Source organism: Lissotriton vulgaris, chromosome 12 (genome assembly GCF_964263255.1).
Source record: "Lissotriton vulgaris chromosome 12, aLisVul1.2, whole genome shotgun sequence".
In the NCBI taxonomy this organism is placed as follows: Eukaryota; Metazoa; Chordata; class Amphibia; order Caudata; family Salamandridae; genus Lissotriton; species Lissotriton vulgaris.
In genome coordinates, this window is record NC_141700.1 from 643,064,638 (window position 1) to 643,083,244 (window position 18,607).

Here is an 18,607-nt window from a genome sequence, read left to right on the forward strand (position 1 = left end):
GGCAGCCATGTTAGGGGAAAAGAGCACCTGCACCTTAGCATTGATAAGCAATGGGAAGGTGCCCAGAGGCCTAAAGCCAACAAAAAGTAGGTGGGAAAAATGAGGCAAAAGCGAAAAAAATGGGGAAGACCACCCTAAGGCTGACAGGTCTAACACTCTGAAACTGTTTGCTGTGTCTATAGATGCTGGATTCACTATGATGCTCTGTTCTTTTATTTCATGGTAATCTGCCACATTGTCTGTAATACCCCCTGTCATGATGTGCGTTGCTGCTGCACCGTGTACCATGCCTGCTGTGTCTTTATTCCTTAAAGGTTTTTGAAAACTTAAAAAAAAAATTCCTCATCGGCCTTCGAGTCCAGAGAAGCACCTCGAAGCTGAGGCGTCCAAACCCACTTCAAAGCTGAAGGCTGTGTTGCGGCAAAATCTCCACCTGCCTTGAAACTGGCCTCAACAGCCAACCCTGAAGACTCCGACAGGCCCATCTTTGAAATAATCCAGCACAAGCTTGACAAGTGGCAAAATACTATTGTCATTCACCGTGAAAAGGAAAGATTTCTTTCAGCCTTGGTGCAGAGGTGTCTAAGAAAGGCAGGCTCACATTCAAGGTCACTCCTTTTCCAGATCCTTCTTCAAAACCCTTGGCTCCTTCACTCAAGAAGGCAATCATTCCCAAGGACACCAGCCCTTCACCTCCACCTCTACTTCCATCCACTTCCACCACTCATGACCCTTTCTCCTACATCCCATTAGGGGGTCACTACAGTCCTTTTGGACATAGGCAGTCCTTATTCTCCTATAAAGTACTTCAACAGCCCTCGCCACCTACATCCCATTAGCGACCCCTTAGAAGACTATGACGTAGAGCCTCAAAGGACTCCGACCTCGAACACGTCCTAGTAGGGGCTCCTCCACTAGATAACACTACTGCCGTAGTGATCCAAAGTGCAGCATCCTACCACAAGGTAGACATGCACACCACTCATGAAGATGTCAGTTTCTTGGTAGAGACCATCTCCAGGACGGAACTCCAATTCCTTACCATGTTGAAGGGCATGCACACCGCTACCCCAGAGATGTTCAAGGAGCCAGTGAAATGTTGTATTATCACTACCAGAATAGAGAGCAAATAAAATCTTTTTCCCAGCAACCTCGTCTACATTAGAGGGTTTATCCTCTTGGAATCCCTGGTGGTTGCCACCACCCTCAAGAGTCAGCAGCAAATCAAGACACCGTGACTCCGCCCCCCCTCCATCTAACCCATGCCCCCTCACCCCTGTGTATAAGGAAAACAAACAGATTGACACTGTAGCAAAGAGGGTAGCAGTAGGTGACACAACCCACTGACATATCTCCAATTCCATTGGCCTTCTGTCTCGTTATGACCGAGCGCAGTGGGGCCCTTTGGCGAACCTGCGTAAGCACTTCCCTCCAGAGCGTAGATAAAAGAGGAAGAGATAGTGGCAGACGGAAAACTCATCTCTAATGCCATTATCCACTGTGCCCTGGATGCCGCTGCCACTTCAGCTAGAGCAGTTAATACTTCCATCATTTTGTGCCACCAGTACTGACTACATCTCTGGCTTCAACCCTGAAGTCCAGCAACATCTCTTCATCAACTTGCCCTTCGAAGTGGAACAACTTTTTTGGACACAAGTTAATGAGATGCTAGAAAAAATTAAGTCGGACAGGGACACGGCTAAAGCCATGGGTGCCCTTCAGCCAAGGGTTTCTTTTGCAGGGGGATGGAGGTGGGGGGAGGGATCCCAGATTTTGATGTTTGGCTGATCAAGAGTTTAGTCAAGCAGCAGTACCTGGTACACACTCAGACCACCATCTCCGTCCACCACAGGTTGGAATTTATCATAAATACCACCAGATCCCGACTCCAGCCCATCTAGAATTAGCCCTTCTTGGGGGCTACCCTCAAGTCAATGATGGGCAAAGTCTACCCACGCTAAATCAGAATGCAAGGTTTTTTCCAGCAGCTATTGCTTCTTTTTGAGCCCCATTGTCACCAAACAGTCAGAACACTGATGTCTCCTAGAGATGATGGTTTTCTGCATTGGCATAACCCCCATCCTAGACTACACATATGTACTCTACAACAGTGGCTATCGGATCAATGCTAACAGGTTGAGGGTCATTGGGAAGATTTATTGTTGATACGGGCCACCACTTGTTGCTCTGCATTGTTGGAACAGCAACAACCAGTTGCAGGGATGGCACTTTATGGGCCCCATTCCACAAGTGACCATCAGCACAGACATCTCCCTTTTAGGATGGGGATCTAGCATGTTAGGGCATTTGGTCACAGCAACAACAAGGCATTCACATCAATCACCTGGAGCTTCTAGCCATTGAGCTTGCTCTCCAACCTTCCTTCAGGTCAACAGATACAATTATGTCCTCATAAGAACAGACATCATGACCGCATGTATTACCTAAAAAAGCAAGACTGCACACATTCCCTGTAGTTATCATCACTACTGCAGAGTATTTGGCATTGGGTTAATCATCACCAGGTGCACCCCCTGCCGAAGTTCCTTGAGGAGCGGATAATAACATTGCAGCCTTCTCAGCAGGATGCAGCAACAAGTCCATGAGTGGGAACTCCACGCAAGAGTCCTACTTCTGTTGTTTGAGAATCCTAGAGGTCTACCTAGACCACTTCACTTAATGAAAAATGCCAAATCTTTGCCTACAGTTTTCCATACCCTCAATCCATGGGCAACACTCTATGAATGAACTGGTCAGGGATCTCTGCTTACACTTTTCTTCCCCTCCCACTTCTTCCATACGTGGCAAAGAACCTTTGGCAATCCTCCCTCACTTTCATCTTGTTGGTTCCCACATGGGCCAGACAAACCCTTGTGCTAGATCCTTCTTGAGATGTCTGCCGTACCCCACAAGACACTCCTCAACAGGCTGAGCAGGATCAAGGCAACTGGAAGCCCAGGTAGCTCAATCTAGCAGTTTGGCTCTTGAGGTCCCAGAGTTCGGTTACCTCAATCTCCCTCAGGAATTCATGGACTTTTTCAAAGAAGTATGCAGGGCCACTACATGCCTGTTACGCTGACAAGTGGGAAAGGTTTGCCCAATATTGCATATCAAAATGCTTCAACCCTCTCAAACCTGCAGCTCAGGATATATATATTTTTTTACAGAGTTTTATATAGTGCGAACTTGACCCAAAAAGGGTATCAGAGCGCTTTACATAGCACCAGTTGCATTACATGAGGACACATTCTTTTTTTTCTTAGGCGCAGGGATTGTTTGTCAATTCCTTCACTTACAGGATCCCCTAAATGCATTCACTCAATGGCTATTGCAGCCTACAGGGAACAATCTCTTTGTTTAGGATTCCTGTCATCAAGGCTTTCACAGAGAGGCTCAAACGGGTCATCCCACCAAGAGTTCCTCCTGGCCTGGTCTGGAACCTTAATATCATTCTTACGAGGCTTATGGGCCCTTTTCTTGAACCACTACACACCTTACAGTTTCTTTCTTGGAAGTTTGCCTTCCTTGTCGCTATTGCATCCCTATGACGTGCCAGCTAGCTGTAGGCCATCACCTTGGGAAAGCATTTCTGTCAGGCCCATAATGACAGAGTCGTCATTAGGACCAACCTTAACTTCCTTCCAGTGGTCATAGTCCCCCTCCACCCCAACCAAATGACAGAGTTCCTGGTCTTTTTCACTCAACCAAACTCAGTAGCAGAAAGGGCGCTTCACACCGGAGATATAAAATGCACCAATATGTACCATATTGACAGGACCAAGACATTCTGCAAAACACAACTTTTCTTCAGCCACTGTCAAAGGCTGGTTAAGCCAGGTGGATAGTTAATTGCATCTAAATTTGGTATCTTAAAACGTAACCTGCTCTGCCCAGATAACATTGTACCTGGAATAAAGGGTCACTAAGGCTTTTCTGGATAACATCCCTATAATCCACACACCTTTACTAAACACTACTGAGAGGATGTCCTAGCTTCACCATCCATTGGATGACCATCACTTAACACCATCAGTGCTGCAGCAATTCCCCCTCTGTGCGGAGAGGCTTTGAAACCCATTGTTCATGACGAGCTCAGCTCGTCATAAGCACACGAGCAGTGTACTACATGACGAGCTGAGCTCGTCATGAGCATCGAAGGGGTTAAGGGAGTACTGCTTTACAGTCTATGCAGAGCATGCTCATCTACAGCGGCACATGCTACGAACAGAAAATGTTACTTATCCTGTAGGTATCTGTTGCATATGTAGTGCTGTAAATTCACACGCACCCACCCCCCTCCCCGGGAGGCAGTGGTTGCTACGGATTCTTACCTCTTTCATTTACATATTTAACTTTGTTATTCACTTTCACCCATGGACATCAAAATGTCCTTTGTACTGTTGCGCCTGTACGCTCACCCCTGTGCAAAAAATAATGTAGCAATGGAGCGCGATCCCCATGCGCATGGCCCAGAGCATGTGAATCTACAGCACTACAAACTGTGAATAGATCCTTACAGGATAAGTACCATATTGCTTATGAGGTCCACCCCAAGCAGCAGTAGCCCAACGTCTGAAGGCATGATTAAGCAATCAGAGAATATTATATGGGTTCCCTCATGGATCGAAAGATGCACATGCTCTAGTAGCCCGGCTAAGCACCCAGAGAATACAGTATGGAATACAATCTGGTGTGACACATTCCAAGAGGCATAGTTAAACAAACCGAGGTACATAGCTCAAAGGGATGTGGGAAGGTTTGAGATTCCCTCACATCCCTTTGAGCTATGTACCTCGGTTTCTTTAATTATGCCTCTTGGAATGTGTCACACCAGATTGTATTCCATATTGTTTCCTAAAATGATTAGGCACAGTACAGGAGGCTACATTTTAAAGTGGAATGGAGATACTGGGACCATGGTTTATCAGAAAAGGTGTGGACTATGTTAAACCCCTCCCATAGGTTTTGCCTTGTCAGTTTCACCCTTTGTTGCCTTAGCATATATTACAGGGTTATTTTGTGGGAGAAAAGAAGGGAAAAGACATTCACACAATTCAAAAATAGCCTACATCATAAGGAATCGATAAACCTAAGGATTAAAAATCTTTTTAGCAGGGGAGTTATTTCAAAGGAGCCAAGAATGAAAGGAGAGATCCCAGTCACCTGTTTATTAATTGAGTAGGCTGCAGGGTGTGTATTCGTCCATGGTCTGCAAATTTTATGGACACCAATTTAAGCACAATTTAGTGGGAATATACAACTGTATGCGATAAAGTTCAACATATGTTTGGGTATTGAGGACTAACATTAGCTTTATGTCCGGAAGGAAGGATTATGTCAAAATTCCACATGGGCAGCAGAATTAGTGACGAAGGGCAGACTGACAAGTTCATCCCAGCTTTTAGCGACTGTACAGCTCAGCTGATTAGAAAGGTTATTGAACTTGATTTGAAAACTATGCATAAACTCAGGCCGGTCTAATGTGACACCAGAACATCCGCTATTCTCTGCCATGGAAATGCACTCGGGCAATGCAGTGCTTGGGGTAAAAGGTAGGCTGACAGTCCGTCTCCACCTAGTACTCAACTTGTTGTCATGGCCACGTGGTACTGCAGACCAACTTATGCAAATCTATAGAACAGTTCATGTCTCACGCAGGGTGCAGCACAGTAGGAATGGCATTCAACCTAACTCTTTTCTAGTAAAACAGGACAAAAAAGGTTGAATGAAGAGGTATTGCGTGTTTTGGATGCCCACAAACGCCCTTTACAATCCCACCGTTCTTGAGACCCTCCTTTCCTTCTGTTTTTATGTGAAAGCCACCGGTGTCTGGACAAATGGGTGGGGGTGCAGTGGGAGGGGGGACCGGGGACGATGGATAAACGAGCGGAAATATTTTTTTTAAAACATACCTGCCACATTGCCGGTCTTCCACTCCTCTGTGGCTCTAGTCCACTGCAGGCACAGGCTTCCAGACTCCCCTGCAGCCAATGCTGACACTGCTCTCATGCTGCAGGCAGTACAGGAGCAGCAATGCTACTGGCAGCATGAGAGTAGCATCAGGATGGACCTGAGCACCCTCAATTTGCGCTTCCAGTGACACTTGCAGCCTGTCTCCAACCCGGCAACGCAGCCCGGGTTGGAGACTGCTTCAGTGCGCATGTGGGTTTGGCCTGCCGTCTCTGGATGGCCAAACCAACATGCACACTGAAAGCAGTGTGTGCAACTACTCCCTTCAGTGCCGGCTATCCCCCTGGCCCTGCCCCCAAAGACTTGGCAAGGAAAGAAAATAAAACTTTAATAAACCCGGGTTTATTATAATTTTTCTTTATATTTTTTTAGGATGCTGGCATGGGGGCGCTGCTGTTTATATGCCATCCTCTTGCCGCCCCTTCTACTTCATTTGGTTTATAAATGAAGCAGCAACTTAATTTGGTTTCCGTTATTTTTACTCAAAACTCAATGCAGGGAAACTCTTGTAGTGAATACTAGTAATCAACAGGCAACAACGAAATATCTTTAGCCCTTCTTTCTCCTTCTCAGAAATATTCTTCTTCGTGCAATCCAGTATTTGCGGTTTAATTATTTTACAACTTTTCCCCATCTTAAAACCCACCAGCTTTGGGTGTTTCACTGGGCTGTAGAACCATTTCCTTCTTTCTCCTCTAACTTCCAGTCCTTGCAACCCATCATTACAACCACGGAATCCATCACTAGTTGCAGAAGGCCACTGCTGAGCAGACACAAGCGACTGTGCTCTCAATTGGATTGCAATAAGATTTTTGATGCTGGATCCCACAGATTTAGTGTTGGTACCACACATGCCTACACAGCTCTACTCCTCTCTACATAAGGGATGGTATGGCTTAATCGCACGTTTAACTCGCCAAGCATGTACTCAACAGTCTTCTCTGATGACTACTTGTTTAGATGTGTGTACATTTCGTTGCACTCTCAGAAAACCTCAGTGTGGCCACCAGCAATGCCATATGACAACCAGATGCCCAGAGTGAACCCCTAAATATCTGATTCAAAGTTACTTGTAACTACTTTAGGTTTTCATTTATTCTTTTGCTTTTCTGCAGTCGCGTGGCTCACCTGTTTCCGAAATACATTCGGGCTCCCAATGGACCAGAAGCCAATCCTGTTAGGCAGCTGCAGCCAGGTGAGTCTGGATCAATCTCCAAACTGTAAACTGTGTTAGACATATGTATTTTCTGAGTCTGGTGCTAATCCCCAAAGGGTGAGCTTGTTATTCCATACTTAGTAAGCAGCTGAGTGTCTCCTGGGCCAATACCCAAAAATGCAAGCTGTGTGAGTCCATACTTAACTCCAATTAGGAACCATGTGGTTAGGGGGGGAAACCCTCAATTTATGAAATGTGCAAGTCTAGTAGGCAGTCAAGTGAGTCTGTGGTCAATACGTTTGATGTGTGATCTGCGAGTCTAGGACCAATCCTCATGGTGTGGGATTTGTAAACCCATTGTCAGGTAAGCAGCTGAATCACTTTTGGGCCAAAGACTGTACTATAACTGTGAAGGTCTGTACTCTTGTGAAAACTTGAGCTAGCCACTTGATTTTAAGCTGTGGGAGCCTGTCCTCAGTCCATTGAGCACCGACATCAGTCTGGAGCCACTTGCTAGACTGTAAAATAGGAGAGTCTGGCTAGTCTCTGGAGAGTGAGGTCTGAGTCCATATTAGTACTAATGCGTAGAATGGATGTGTTGGGTGCTAAAGCCTGGACTGTTACAGTCTGTAATCTTTTCAGTGTGGTGCAAGTTCTTGTAGTCTCGCCTTTGAGCCTATTCTCAATCCACTAAAAATCCAAATTAAACCAGGGCCAATCTCTGAAGCACGTTCAGTGTTAATCAAGGCCAATTCTTTTGAGCATGTGTGGAGTTTGTAGCCATTTTGTGTAGTTAGCTTTTTAAGTTTGCTCTCACTGCACTAGTCAACCAGGGCTCTAGTAAGGAGCCAAGTGGGTATGACTCCTCTCCCCTAGATTCTGATTTGTGTGAGTCTAATCTGTCTGAATTCATAACAATGATAGCTGTTACTTTCAGGCATCTGGTGGTGAGCAATTATTTTAACATAAAAGGCACTTTAAGCATCTGCCAGTGAGGCAGTATTTAATAAATCATTATAGCCTACTGCTATAACCTTTATTTCAGGCCTTCTTATTGGGTTATATGCCCGAGCCACAGACGAGGGGACTATGAAGAGGCAGTGGGTCTTTAAAACCCGGAATAGTTAGAGGTAGAAGGGCTATAATGCTATTATAACATTATATCCACTGAAGGTAGAATAGTCTATAATCAAAAATGGAGAAAAAAAGACCAACATTTGATTTTTGGATCAGAAGGTTTCCACCAGCCATCACTGTCCCTAAGCCACTCAGTTGTACAATTACTGATGTGGTTGGTAGGACATTCTGGTAGTGACTAGAGTGTAATCAAATGTTTCCCGTGCCAAAGCCTCTGGTGGGACTGCGGCAGTGTGGGGGAGAGCATGTGCCTCACCTGCCCACATGATGTGGGACTGGGAAGTGAAATGTGGGCACGTACCACAAATCTAAAAGACCAAGTATCATGGATCTTTGGTTACTTAAAACAGGGGAGTAAGTTAGAGGGGCCAAGATCCCACATCCAACCATGTATGCAAGAAGAAACACAGGGTGCAAAGTGCGGGGATACAAAGCATAACTTGGCTAGAAACATTTGCAAATATTCATTATTTATCATCAAGAAAAGTGGTTTGAGATGTGGCTAATGGTCATGGGCAAGAACGGGCTCGGCAAAGAATGGGCAGGACGGATGCGGTTTCTTTACCCGCTGCAGGATCTGGCCATGTTTTTTACAGGCAGTATGCCACTGGGCCACAAACTACAGTCTTGGTTCCTCATAGTCCTGCACTCAAAGTCCCAACACATGTTTGGGGAGGCGATAAGTTGTCTTTTTGGAGTGCAGGACCAGAGATGTGGAACCCATCCTTTTACAACCTCAAATGCAAAGTGACTGTGTGTTTTGGTGTTGCTTCAAGAACTATTTTACCCTCATGCCTTTCTTTTTGTGTCTGTTTTTTTGTGAGTTTTACATGATTTAAGGCATGCTTATACTCCATTTAGTGGTGAACGACAATAATAGACGTCTTCAGAGATCCTGGTGGCTCACCTGCAGCTATAATGTTTTTATGAGATGGAAGCCTAGTGAGAACCCATGCCTGTAGATTTTTGGAGAGAGTATAGCAGTGTCAACTTGCATGCTTATACTCTGACACACATTTTACAGAGGAGGAGGAGAGCTACCTAGATGTTGAGGTGCAGCTGAAGAGGCAGCGAATTGGCGAAGGCAACAGCACAAGCAGCTTTCTCGAGTGGTGGGTGATTCGACTGAAAGACTGTGAGAAAGACGACTGCAACATACTGCCAATGGTCATCTTCAACGACAAGGTCAGCCCCCCAAGCCTGGGCTTCCTCGCCGGATACGGGTAAGTGTAAAGAAGGGTTCCCTGTTTCATTTGAGTGCAAGTAGAGAGGACTGTAAATCCAAGTGATGCTAGCAAAGAAAAGCCAATCCAAGCAGTGAAACCCAATCCATGAGAGGTACAGAAACCAAAAATTCAGATCATGTGAATAAAGAAAACTGAAAAAATAATCTGTGTAAAATAGGAAAAAACTGTTCCATGATAGTAAGGAAACCCACAAACCATGCAAGCTAGGAAAAAAAGAGGAAAGGTGGTCTGTGCAAGGTGAAAACCAAAAATACAATCCACGCAGGGAAGAAAAACTACACACATGAACCATCCAAGATAGGAAAACCAAAAACAGAAGGTAGGAATACCAAAAACCCGATCAATAAGAGATTCAAACTTTTGTGACTCAAAAACCAGACCCAGATTTACTAAACTGTCATGTAACGCAGCAAGTTGCCTTGCTACATTGTGTGAAAGAGAGAGAAAAGAAATGCACCATATCTAATGATATATGGTGCACTTCTGCTCGCTGCATTCGGGTAGCCTAGTGCCATGGCTGGCTCCTTTGAGCCATTGTGCATTGGGTGTTACAGGCAGGATTGTTTTTGTGCAGGAAGGTGCGCCTTCAATCTTTTGAGGCATATTCCTCTTTCTAAGTATGCTGTAGGTTGCAGCACACATGGAAAGAGGCTGTAATAAGGAACAATTAAGATATTTCTCATTATGCCAGCCTCAGCTAGGCACACCAATTTGGCATAAACCCAGGCTTACTACCTTTAGTAAATTTGGGTTTGCATCAAAAATACATGATTGGAGGGAAACAACCTTTGGAATGCGGGCATTACAGCGTGGTTATTACAACGCATATGGCATTACAACGCAACATTTTACCACGCATATGCGTTTAAATTGAATTTAGTTGTAAAGGCATATGCATTTTAAATGTAATTATTAGGTAAGTATAGAGGGGCAGATTTATGTCGGACTTGCGCCAGGTTTAAGCCGCCGTTGCGTCACGCAACGGCGGCGTAAACGTGGCGCATCCCTGCGACCCATTTACAACGTGACGCATCTAGGCAGATGCGTCACGTTGTAAAGTCCTGCGCCACATGTGGGCGTTCCGGCGCAGGGTGGGCGTTCCGGGGCAGGTGCGCCTCGCAAAAGTGCCTGCGTGAAATCTACAAGATTTCACGCAGGCACTTTTAGGCCAATGCTGCGTCAAAACCCTGAGCCTGCTTGAAGCAGGCGTAAGGCTTGACACAGCATTGGACAGATAGGGCCCCCCAGAGCATTGCTGGAGCTGCGTCGCGCTTGCGATTTAATTCCAGCAATGCGCCGCCTTTACGGCACAGATGCGTGACGCATCTGTGCCGTTTTTTCCCCATGGTGCGCCGCATTGTAAATGCGGTGCACCATGGGTGGCGGAGCTGTGGCGCACAATAACTGGTGCATCCCTGGGGATGCGCCAGTTATTTTAAATCTGCCCCAAGTGTTTATATGTAAGGATGAGTATGGGTTTTTAGGGTGGGTATGGGATTTTGGGTGGCAAGGGTATTTTTAGGGTAAGTATGGGTTTAGGGTGGGCATGGGCTTTTGGGTGGCGAGCATATTTGAAGACTTAGGGTGGATATGGGTGTTGGGTGGCAAGATTAATTTCAGGATTTAGGTTGGGTATTGGTTTTGGTGTGGCAAGGTTAATTATAGGGTGGGTATGGGTTTTTGGCTGGCAAGGATATTTTTAGGTTCAGGGTGGGTATGAGTTTTTGGGTAGCAAGGATTTTTTTTAGGGTTAGTATGGGTTTTTGGGTGCAAGAGCCATTTTAGGGTTTAGGGTGGTGATGGGTTTTTGGGTGGCAAGGGTAATTTTAGGGTTTAGGGTGAGAATGGGTTTTTGGGTGCCATGGATATTTTTAGGGTTGGCATGGGTATTTGGGTGGCAAGCGTATTTTTAGGGTTGGCATGAGTTTTTGGGTGGCAAGGGTAATTTTAGGGTTTAGGGTGAGTATTGTTTTTGGTTGGCATGGATATTTTTAGGGTTTGGGGTGGGTATGGGTTTTTGAGTAGCAAGTTTACTTTTAGGGTGAGATTGGTTTTTGGGTGCCAAGGGTATTTTAGGGCTTAGGGTGGGTATGGGTTTTTGGGTGGCAAGGGTAATTTTAGGGTTTAGGGTGGGTATGGGGTTTTGGGTGGGAAGGATATATTTAGGGTTTAAGGAGGGTATGGGTTTATGGGTGGCAAGGGTGGTTTTAGAGTTTAGGGTGAGTATTGTTTTTTGGGTGGCATGGATATGTTTATGGTTTAGGGTGGGTATGGGTGGCAAGTTTACTTTTAGGGTGGATATGAGTTTTTGGGTGGCAAGATTCATTTTAGGATTTAGGTTGGGTATGGGGTTTTGGGTGGTAAGATACATTTTAGGGTTTAGGGTGGGTATGGGTTTTTGGGTGGCAAGGGTATTTTTAGGGTGGGTATGGGCTTTTGGGTGGCAAGATTAATTTTAGTGTATGTATGGGTTTTTGGGTGCCAAGAATATTTTTAGGGTTTAGGTTGGGTATGCCTTTTGGGTGGCGAGAATAATTTTAGGTTTTTGAGTGGGTGTGGGTTTAGGTTGGGTATGGGTTTTGTGGTTGCAAGGGTATTTTTAGGGTTTTGGGTGGATATGGGTTTCTGGGTGGCAAGGATATTTTAAGGATTTAGGGTGGGTATGGGTTTTTGGGTGGCGAGGGTATTTTTAGTGTTTAGGGTGGGCATTGGTTTTTGGATGGCAAGGGTATATTTAGGGTGGGTATGGAGTTTTGGTTGGCAAGCATAATTTTATGGTTTAGGGTGTGTTTTGGGGTGGCAAGTGTAATTTTAAGGAGGGTATGGGTTGGTTGCCAATAATATGTTTAGAGTTTAGGGTGGGTATGCGTTTTGAATGGCAAGAGTAATTTTAGGATTTAGTGGGCGTGGGTTTATGTTGAGTATGGGTTTTGTGGTTGCAGGGAATTGTTTAGGGATTATGGTGGGTATGGGTTTTTGGGTGGGTATGGGTTTTTGGGTGGTAAGGATAACTTTAGGGGGGATGGGTTTTTGGGTGGTAATGGTATGTTTAGGTTTGGGTATGGGTTTTTGGGTGGCATGGTTAATTTTAAGGATTGTGATGGGTATGGGTTTTTGGGTGCCAATTATATTTTTAGGGTTTGTGGTGGATATGGGTTTTCAGGTGGCAAGGATAGTTTTGGGGGGGATGGGTTTTTGGGTGGTACGGGTATGTTGAGGGTGGGTATGGGCTTTTGGGTGGCATGGTTAATTTTAAGGATTACAATGGGTATGGGTTTTTGGGTTTCAATTATATTTTTAGGATTTAGAGTGGGTATGGGTTTTTGGGTGGCATTGTTAATTATTGGGATTAGGTTGGGCATGGGTTTTTGAGTGCCAAGGATATTTTTAGGGTTTGGGGTGGATATGGTTTTGTGGGTGGCAATGAAATTTTAAGGGGTTTAGGGTGGGTATGGGTTTTTGGGTGGCAAGAGTAATTTTATGGTGGTTGTGGGTTTTTTGGGAGGCAATGACATTTTTAGGAATATAAGTTGGTATGAGCTTTTGGGTGGCAAGGGTATTTTTAGGGTGGATATAGGTTTTTGGGTGGCATGGTTAATTTAGTTATTAGAATGGGTATGGGGTTTTGGGTGCCAAGGATAGTTTTAGGGTTTGGTTTGGGTTTTGGAGTAGCAAGGGTATTTTTAGGGTAAGTGGGTTTTTGGGTGGCAAGGATATTTTTAGGGGTTTAGGGTGAGTATGGGTTTTTAGATGGCAATGGTGATTTTATGGTTTAGGTTGGCCATGGGATTTTGGGTGGTAAGGATATTTTTTAGGGTGGGTATGGGTTCTTGGGTGGCAAGAGTAATTTTAGGGCGGGCTTAGGTTTTTGGGTGGTGAGGGTATTTTTAGTGTTTAGGGAGGTTGTGTGTTTTTGGGTGGCAATGAGATTTTTAGGATTATTGGCTGGTATGAGCTTTTGGGTGGCAATAGTAATTTTAGGGTGGGTATGGGTTTTTGGGTGCCAAGAATATTTTTGGGGGTTTAGGGTGGGTATGTGTTTTGGGTGGCAAGAGTAATTTCAGGATTTGGTGTTAGGTTGGGTATGGGTTTGGGGTGGAAATGGCGGTTTAGGGTGGGTATGGGTGGCAATGGTATATTTAGGGTGGGTATAGGTTTTTTGGGGGGCATGGTTCTTTACTGGAATTAGGATGGGTATGGGTTTTTGGGTGCCAAGGATATTTTTAGGGTTTAGGGCAGTTATGGGTTTTTGGGTACCAAGGTTAAATTTAGGGTTTATGGTGGGTATGTGTTTTTGGGTGGCAAGGATATTTTAGGGGTTTAGGACGAGTATGTGTTTTTAGATGGCAAGGGAAATTTTATGGTTTAGGGGGCCATGGGATTGTGGATAGTAAGGATATTTGTTAGGGTGGGAATGGGTTTTTGGGTGTCAAGGATATTTTTAGGGTTGGTATGGGTTTTTGGATGGCAAGGGTAATTTTAGGGTTGGTATGGGTTTTTGGGTGGCAAGGTGCCTTTAATAATCATGCTATTACAACAAAATTCGTTGTAAAGGCATATGCTTGGTAAACGTTTGCATTGTAATGTCATATGCGTTGTGATAACCGCGTTGTAATTGCATGCTTTGTAACGTCATACATTCATGAGTGGATGCATGGTATCACCCTTACTCCACCCATGTAACACCTTCCCATCATCAGGGCCGATTACGATGTTGGTCGGAAAGGTTTCGAATGGCATTCAGTTTGTCCGAATCCGATTTGGAAGCCTTGTTTCCTACGCGTTTGACTGACATTCAGAGACACTGAGTTGGTTGGAGCGGACTCTTACGTCTCTGCGGGCTGCATTTCTGACCAAGTGATTATGATGTCAGATTCAGACAGCCTTTCTGAATCGGTCTGTCTGACATGGATCCGCTGTTGGCAGCCGACTGTAAAGGCCCGTTGCAGGCCCCCCTTCACCCGGAGGCCTCCGGTTGGGCCCTGTGGGGGTAGCCATGGGCCCTCTCTTTCCAACCATGCACAGTGTGGCAGGCACCATGTAGTGCCAGCCACAGGGTGCAAGGTTTTCTGCAACTACCCAGTTTTTCATTGGGAGCCAGTGTAGTCGGTCAGAACACAGTCTCCCATTTAAGTCAATGGGAGTCTGACCGAATGGTGTTCGAGAACATCGTAATCAGTTGGTCGGACTCCCCTATCCAGAGTTGGTCGAAAACCATTCGGACAAGGATCGGTCAGAATGCTTTCTAACCGGCATCATAATCAGTCCCATAGTGTAACGCAACACAAGGCCCTGCATAACTTTTTTTTTTTTTTTTTACAAAGCCACGCAAGGCGATTCAAATCAGCCCTTGCATGGCTTTGTAAATCTGGGCTAGCATTGTGCATCATGGCAGTCAAAAAATGTCTCAGCCACGATGCAAAAATGTTATCAAATATGGGCCTCAGTTTAGTTGTGATGGCAGGGAGTCCAAACAGAGAACACATCTAAGAGACAGACAACTCATTTAATGAATACAAAATGCTTGTACAACAATAAACAAAGCAAACTAATGTTCATGTTTTTTGTTTTCAGGATTATGGGTCTGTACGTGTCCATTGTGCTGGTGATCGGGAAATTTGTGCGTGGCTTCTTCAGCGAGATCTCCCACTCCATTATGTTCGAGGAACTGCCTTGTGTGGATCGCATCCTGAAGTTGTGCCAGGACATCTTCCTAGTACGGGAGACGGGCGAGCTGGAGCTGGAAGAGGAGCTCTATGCCAAACTCATATTCCTTTACCGCTCACCTGAGACTATGATCAAATGGACCCGGGAGAAGGACTAAGTTTTACCGGAGCCCGCAGGGGACCCTCACAATCATTTACCTCTTAGCGACAGGAATGTGGAACACGGGGTGCCTTAATGTCTTAACAATTCCTGGAGCTCATCTGTGCAAACTCTGGGATGCCACTGCCAAGGCACCATGCTACAGTCCTCATGGGATAGCGCCTGGACTAAGGGATTCTAGTAGGGTTGCCTTTTGTGTTTTATGTTAGTCCAGACATCTTAAAGAACCACCTGTCCTCTCCCATCTTCAACCCAACAGTGCTTGTTATAGTGGCGTTCCTCAGGCCCTTACTCTGCACAGTTTGGTTGTTATGGACTTGCCATCCCCCTTAAACCCACCGCAATGTCTTAGATTTAAAGGAGTCCTTAATTACAACCGAGTGTATGAGCTGCTGAGTTCATGTTTTATAGAAAAGCGTGGGGATGGGTAGCTGCTATTTTTGTCTCTGATTTTTAATTCGCCAGGATTCAAAGCAGCAGAAAATCATTAAGAATGCACCCTCGAGAACACTAGGATGAAGGTCAATGCAGTGGCTCTGCAAAAGTACTCGGAAGACTTTTAGGTGAGCGCAAACGTCAGAATGGCAAATGGCATCATATGTTACACGTGGTCGGATTTTCTCCTGCTGCACTTGTCAAAGATGAGCAAGATACCCATCAACCGAGATGCTTTGCCCAAAGTGAACTTCAAAACTCCATCCATCAGGCTCACCTGAGAGTCACCACACATATCCTACTGCTGCTGACACGTTTTTTAAAAATGTTTTTACTGAGTAATCCTGCTGCCAGCACACAGACTGTGGACAGGACATAAATGCCTGGAAAGGCGAATCTACTCAACTGAGAACGGCTTTTCATGGAATACTGTATGCAAAAGAGAATATGAATCATGCAAGACTTTAAAGAGAACCAAATAAAAGAGAACCACAACAGATATTTATGTATAAAAAGATTTAAAAACACAATGTATTTTTATTTAAAAAGAAAAGTACAGCTGTTATTATACCTCCTTCCTTTAATACCAAAAGGGGAATAAAACTTCCCCCGATTTACAGAGGTCTGTATCTTTTTGATAACCTTGAATGTAACCAAAGGCGGACTGGCCTCTGGGAACATTAGAGCATCCTGGCATGCCTCTGTGTCTGATAGGTCAATAAAGTGTAGGCCAGGCTGGCCACATCTCTTGATTCACCTTAAGGCCAACTTGTTTCTGCAGGTGACCTTACCTTCGCTGTCACTGGGTAGGGAAAGCAGTTACATTGCCAACTTTTTCCAAATAATTTGGTTGCACTAAATAAAATAAATGTTTTTCAGCATGATTCTGTTATGCATGTGTCTATTGTTTGGATCTGTACTAATTCATAACCTTGTGACGTTGACAAGGTAAGTTTCAGTAATAAGGCCATTTGTGACGCCCACCGGAACCCTATCTGATTTCGCAGTATCACTCAATTCGCTTTAATTCATTCAATTTTTTTTGGTTTCAGACACAAAATGTTAAAGGCACAGCATTAAATAGGTACATTGATTCAAAAAGGAGAAACATAACTGCACCAACAACTATCTTATGTTGAAAAAATACATAAAATATCAATAATATGAACACCTTTGTGAAATATCATTTCAGAGAAATATATAGACCCATACAGAAGCTCCTTTTAATCGAATACCCACTCATGTTTATACATATGTATCATTATAACCTTCCATAAGAACTTGGACATAGCTGAGCAGATTTCAAGAGATTCCACTTGTAAAATAAAAAAGCAGAGCTGCTCCACATTGTGTAAATGTCACAATAGTGGCATTAAAAGATGTGTCCGGGGTACCTCATAAACGTTACACAGAAAGGTAAAATACAATGTGCATTGTTCACTAACATCATCACACAGGAACCTAGCAAGAAGGGGTGACCTGTTGCATCTAAGCTGGGTTCAAACAAATCTATGTTGAGGGATGTGTACCTGCTCCTGATAAAATTGTTAGCCCTCATTAGTTTACATCAGTTCCTCCTCGAGCAAATTAATTGACATGTTTAATGTCTGCCTTCGTAACCAAATATAGAGAAGCAGGGTAATTTAAAATAAACCCGGTCTACCCAACCTGCCACAAAAGGCCTTGCATATTTAAGCCATGGAATTTTATCTGCCAGATCCAAAGATAAACATTCAGTCATCATCTTGCTGTTTAAACATGTCTCAGGCTGAGTTCAAATTCTGTGCCAAAGTAAGATAGGGTGCATCCTAATAAGGTCCTCAAGAAACGAAAGCCCCAATTCCCTGTGACAAACAGGTCGAAATACCTTGTGGAACGGAAAGGTACTTACTTAGTCAAGTGTTTTTTGCACGCTGCAGTTTTGCTAAATTAGCATAGCCCTGTATTGGGCCAAGGAATAACTTTTACTCCAAATACAATACATAGCTCTTTAAGTGGCTTCCTCTATATCTTTGCTGAAATTATATTTAATGCCGCAATTGATTTATTCATATGCTTTGTTGTAATTATAACCAACTTCCCCCATGTAACATCAAACAATAGTCCCAAGTAGGAGAAGGTGGATGTTGTTGCAAGCTTGGTAATACCCATTTTAAACCTGTATGACTTATCCGCCTTCGGACCGCATGTCATGATAAAAGATTGATAGATTCACTCAAGTCTAAGAAAGCCATATATTTAACAAATGAATAACTCGGAGATTAGAGGTCCCTAGGGGTATGAGCCTTAAGCACTGCATCGTCCGCGTACAGAAGTGCTAGTATTGGTCTGGCCAATTTGCAGAACGTATGTGTTTACTTCAAGGGCCCTCATCAGATTATTAATATAGAGTGTAAAAAGGAATGGAACCAGGACTCCACCCTGTCATTCTCCACGTCCAATAGTGCACTCACCATGAATCACTAACCTAACTCTGGCATTAACACCCAAGCAGACTTCTTAAAACAAGCATTTACAATGCAATGATCTCGGCATCATTAAAAGGTAGAGCTATTGGCATTGCTCATGACATTTCTTTTTTTTCCTTTAAATCATAAATAAATGGCATTGTCATTTACATTGCCAATACACAGCACTCTGCACTCAACAGCACACACCACTCTGCACCTGCACTCACTGCTCTGCACACTTACTCTGCACTCACTACTCTGGACTCACTACTCTGCATTCTGCACTCACTGCTCTGCACACTCACTCTGCGCACACTCACTCTGCACTCACTACTCTGGACTCACTACTCTGCATTCTGCACTCACACCTCTGCACTCACACCTCT

At 44.4% G+C, this 18,607-nt stretch overlaps 1 protein-coding gene across 2 annotated transcripts in view; it reads left to right on the forward strand.

The window, feature by feature from the left end:
* The window catches only part of PIEZO1 (piezo type mechanosensitive ion channel component 1 (Er blood group)), a 901,942-nt gene extending 885,287 nt beyond the window's left edge, over positions 1-16,655 (forward strand). For both annotated transcript variants that reach the window (XM_086945809.1, XM_086945810.1), the window contains 3 exons: positions 7,086-7,165; positions 9,288-9,486; positions 15,085-16,655. In XM_086945809.1, the coding sequence (XP_086801935.1) occupies positions 7,086-7,165; positions 9,288-9,486; positions 15,085-15,334 (529 nt within the window). In that variant the 3' untranslated portion in view covers positions 15,335-16,655. The remainder of the gene's footprint in view (positions 1-7,085; positions 7,166-9,287; positions 9,487-15,084) is intronic.
* The last annotated feature ends 1,952 nt before the right edge of the window (positions 16,656-18,607 follow it).